Consider the following 4,939-nt stretch of genomic DNA (forward strand, 5'->3'; position numbering starts at 1 on the left):
AGCCATTCATGCTTCTATGTCAATACATTGGAAAACCTAGATCAAATCCATAATTTCTAAGAAAATTTAATTTACCAAACTCATCTCAGGAGACAATAATGTTTAAACAGAACAAGATCCATACAGAAATAAAGAAATTATCAAAGAACTACCCTACAAAAGAAGACAAACATCAGTGATTTCACGAGGGAATTCTACCAAACATCTAAAGACCAGATAGTTCCAGTGCTACTGGAACTACTGCGGGGCAGGAAGAGAACATTCTAACTCTTCTTATGAGCCAATAATAACACGCACAACCCACAGACGTCTACTCAGGCAAAACTTCCCAGCAGAGGGAGGGCCTCCAGGTTTTATGATGCCCGCACTTCAGGAAAACATATGTGTCTCTCATTACATATATAAATCTCATTACAATGCTGGATTTTTTGGCTAATGTTTATGTAGGAAAAACATATACATCCTCAAAACTCAATATAACGTTTTTAACAAAATAATTTGCATGGAAACTCTGAGGCAAGATTCCAAATTCAGTTGGCCGGTTATCGGATCACGTGTGGGTGTTTCTGAAAAGCACAAGTTTCAATAAAGGAGGTGCCCAAGCAACCGCTTATTAGCAGCTGTTTTAACTAGGGATTAGGAAAAATATGCTAAACATTTTATGTCCTAAGACGATAGTTTGTTACTTTTTGCTGTTTAACAGTCTGTGATTGTATTTTAGGTTGGGGATGTTTAGTTGACATGTGATACATTATAATTTTTTATCATTGAGAATAATGGGAGATAGGACTTCTATTCAGAACATTTGATTTTCAGGAATGGAGCAGTGAAATTAAGCAAGAGGTAACTGTATGGCATTGATTTCTAAACCTTATAATGCTCGAACGTAATATAAGAAAGTTACAGAACACATCACACTTAAAAACATCAACCCCAAAATCCTAAGTAAAATATTAAACAGAATCCAACAGCACATTAAAAAATAAATATGATCACCGATTGGGTTTATTCTAAGATTGCAAAGATAACTTCATATCAGGAAATTCATTACTATAAACCTCCACATTTTAGGAGAAAAAATATATGATCTCTATGGATGCTAAAAAGGCCTTCAACAAAACTCAACATCTAGTCTGGATAAAAACACTGACTGAAACAGGAATTAATGAATGTAATAACACAATTTTACACACATATACACACCCCGCAGGCCCAAAGCCAGACTCTTACTGGTGTAGGCAGAAACAGTGTGAGCGTGCCCACTAGCTCCATGGTTACGGACAGTGCATGGCCCGTGAAGTCAGACCAAGAAAAAGATGATGAGGCCTAAGACTCAGAAAGGAAGAGTTAGAACTGTATTTGCAGAATTTTTGATAAAAACTTGCAGAATACAAGAGAATCAACACTAAAAGTAACAAACAATGGGAAGCTTCAGAAAATTAGCAGGATACATCATCATCGTATAAAAATCAATACCTAGATTTCTGCTTCTAGCAGAAGTAATAACAGAGACCAGATTAACACCACACACAACAGTGATAATCAGAAACACCAGACATTAAGAGAATGAAAAACCAAGCCACAAACTGGGAAAAAAATCTTGCAAAACACACGTCCGATAAAAGACACGTATCCACAATATACAAATAACTCTTAAAACTCAACAATTAGAAAATAAACAACCCAAATAAAAACTGGGCACAGGATCGGAACAGGAACCTCACGGAAGAAGATCACACAGGTGGTGAGCATATCAAAAGATGTACACATGTCATCAGGTAATTTCAAATTAAACAAGATACCCCTGCAAGCTTAATTAGAATGGCTAAAATCCAAACACTGACACCCAATGCTGGCGAGGATTGGAGCAACAGGACTCTTATTCCTTGCTGGCGGGAATGCAAAACGGTACAGCCCCTTCAGAAGTCAGTGTGGTGGCTTCTTATAAAGATAAATATGGTCTTACCATACAATCCAAAACAGTGCTCTCAGGCATTTACCCAAATGAGTTGAAAATTTATGTCCACACATAAACCTGAACATGAATGTTTATGGCAGCTTTATTCATGATTGCTGGAAATTGGAAGCAACCAAGATGTCCTTCCATAGGTGAATGGTGAACAAACTGTGGCACATCCAGACGATGGAATATCCACTCGGTGCCAGAGGAGGAGGAGCTATCAAGCCACAGAAAGACACGGAGGAAACTGAAATGCAGGTTGTAAGCAAAAGGAGCCCATCAGAAGAGGCTGCCCACTATCTGATTCCAACCCTGTGACATTCTGGAAAAGGCACAACTATGGCGACAGTGCAAGATCAGGGGTTGCCCGCAGTGGTGGAGGACGGAGAGTGGGGAGGGGCCACATCTAGATTCCTACGGATAAAAGCCAGGTGGGGGCCCTAGGCTGGTGCTCGAGCTAATCCAGACACAATCAGAGGAGGTGGCAGGGAAGGCAGAGACTCCCTTGTGCCCACAGGAAGTAGACAAGAGAATGGACCAGGAACAGCTGTCTTCCAAGGAAGCAAAGAGAAAGGGGAGGCGGAGCAGCTACAGCCTGCCGCCTTCCACAGCTGTGCCTGGAAGCATGTGCTGGTCCACAAGCCCCGGGCGAGAGACAACAGGCACACGCACGGTCTCTGTGTGGATGCATCTGCAAACACGTGCATGCACGCGGTGGTACCCGACCGAGTTTACCTGGTCCGCTTGAGACCTAAGTCCTCCCCCTGGGATGCCATGTGAGCCCTGTTTCTATGGCCCCTCTCCTCCCCCTTGGAATGTTTTCTCTGTACTCAGAGGGGACAGGTCCCCTTGGGCGCTCATGAAATGCCCGTGCACTGTCCCCACTGTGTGAAGGGCTGTATTCGTCATCTGCAGGTCTCTCCCTACTAGACTGGCTTGAAGACAGAAGGGACGTCTTGTTCACCCATGCCCTCTGTGCCTGCAGGCAGCCAGGCACGGAGCAGCTGCTTGCCCGGGATCTAACGAACGTGCGAGGGAGCAAGGGGACAAAGAAGGCGGCTCAGGCAGAGGCCCGGGAGAGACTTCAGAGCAGGGGCCGTGTTGGCACGTGAACGCACGTGAAGACCGTTCCTGAGAACCTCCTCCTCCTCACCCCAGTCAAGGCGCAGCTTTTGTGCAACTGTAAAGAATTGTTACCATTTTGTGGTCTATCTTCGTGACAAGACTGCCCCCCCCGCCATGTTACCAGCACTCTAAAACAGTGTCTGGCACTTAGCTGGCAACTTGCAAATATTTTTGGAGGGGAGGAGAGTGGAGCTTCACCTCAGTGACTCAGTTGCAGCTTCAAGCATGCTGCAGGGTCAGCCCTGCAAGGCAGGACTGTCACCACCCCGGGCCAGGTCTGCACAAGAAATCAAAGGGAAACTGAGGGACAAACGCTGACAGTGAAGGACTATTGCTTCAGCTGGGGGACAATTCACAGAGGCACTCTGGGTCCCCAAGTGTCTGCCATGGAGCAGGAGGGAAGGGGGTAGCTGGACCTGCACAGGGTGGTACAGGGAGATACTCACTGGGCGCCACCGTGGTCTCCCCAGGGGGGCCTGTGAGCGTCACCGGGATGTGCACAGCGGTGCTCGGGTCTGAGGCTTGGCTGCCCATCCGAGTGACGTTCCGCTGATTGTCCGCGTCCTCTGGTTGTTCCTCCACCTTCTGGAGACAGGTGCTGGGCAGTGTGTGCACAGGGCCCACACCCATCATCCCACTGGCCTCCAGGTCACAGTGCAGCTCCCTGCATCCAAGAATGCACATCAGAGTCTGGCACAGCCCCAAACTCCTATTCAGTCTGCAAAACCCAGCTCCTCAGACCTCTACCCAGACCGAGCACATTTCTGACTACCCTCCTCTGCTACTCTGCCGTTTTGTACAGTTTTTATCACCTTCTGTACACCTGTGTCTTTAAGTCTGAAAGGTAGGGATGGAGCTGACATGTGTCTGCCCCCGGCACAAAGCCAGGCACAGCTGGCATCACAATATATATGTGGAACAGAATTGTTTGCAGAGTGAAGAAACCTGGAGCAAGATGTTTCCCTAAGTGGCCCCACCCAGTGCCCCTCCAGGCCAAAGGCTGGGCACAGAGCTCTGCAAATAAAAACAGCGGGGCAGGTGGGCCGACCCTGAGCTGGAGACTCTGGCTTCAAGAGGTCCGGTTAGTTTGTGGCCAGTCGCAAGCTGGAGACTCCCATCCCAGCCTCCACCCGCTGCTCTTACCCCAGGTCCACAATCGGAGTCAGGCCCTGCCAGGAGCAGCTGGCCAGCTGGAGGGGGAGGGTCTGTGCTGGCCACACAGCCGGGCCCTCCGGGTCTACCCCTCCCGGACTCCCTCAGGCCCTCCTTCCACAGCATTCCCCGATTTTCTCTTCTTGCTGGGCCACTTCGTTCTGAAGTCAGGGTGTCCCAAACCAGGCTCAACGATTCCCCCAGCCCTCCCTGCTCCTGGGCGCGGGCGCCATCAAATCAAGGCTGACGCTGAGCCCCACTCCCTGCCAAGCAGCTTCCAGCATGTCACAGGTCAGCCCTGCCAGGCACGACTGTCACCACCCCGGCCAGCCTGCACCCCGGCCCTGCGGACCCTCTCCCGCCAGCCGGGGCACTGGGGCTCAGCACCACCCCAGGCCCACGCCCCGTCCCCGGACTCGCAGGTGAGGCCGGACCCCGAGGTCCCCACAGTCACCAGGCTCTCCTCTGACCGCTCACTCACTTGGGCTGGTGGTTCCGGAGCTCCTTCTCCTTGTCCGCTTCGGCGACCTCGGCCTCCTTCTCCGCGGCCTCCTTCTCCGCGGCCTCGTGCGCGGGCAGCGCCTTGTGCCGCGCGCGGTGCCGCCGCGCCGGCTCCTCGCCGCTCTCCGGCTCCCTGGGCCCGGCCCTGGGGCCGCCGCGGTGCCGCGCGCGCCGCTCGCTCCTGGCCCCGGACGCAGCGCC

General features: G+C 50.4%; 1 protein-coding gene across 1 annotated transcript in view; it reads right to left on the bottom strand.

Moving 5' to 3' along the window:
- The window catches only part of LOC105826139 (voltage-dependent N-type calcium channel subunit alpha-1B), a gene marked incomplete at its 5' end in the record, with an annotated part of 125,264 nt that overhangs the window by 101,220 nt on the left and 19,105 nt on the right, over nucleotides 1-4,939 (bottom strand). Inside the window, 2 exons of the mRNA XM_012664068.1 lie at nucleotides 3,532-3,749; nucleotides 4,719-4,919. Coding sequence (XP_012519522.1) covers nucleotides 3,532-3,749; nucleotides 4,719-4,919 — 419 coding nt within the window. The remainder of the gene's footprint in view (nucleotides 1-3,531; nucleotides 3,750-4,718; nucleotides 4,920-4,939) is intronic.

The sequence above is a fragment of the Propithecus coquereli genome, unplaced genomic scaffold, assembly GCF_000956105.1.
Source record: "Propithecus coquereli isolate 6110/MARCELLA unplaced genomic scaffold, Pcoq_1.0 Scaffold858, whole genome shotgun sequence".
NCBI lineage: Eukaryota > Metazoa > Chordata > Mammalia > Primates > Indriidae > Propithecus > Propithecus coquereli.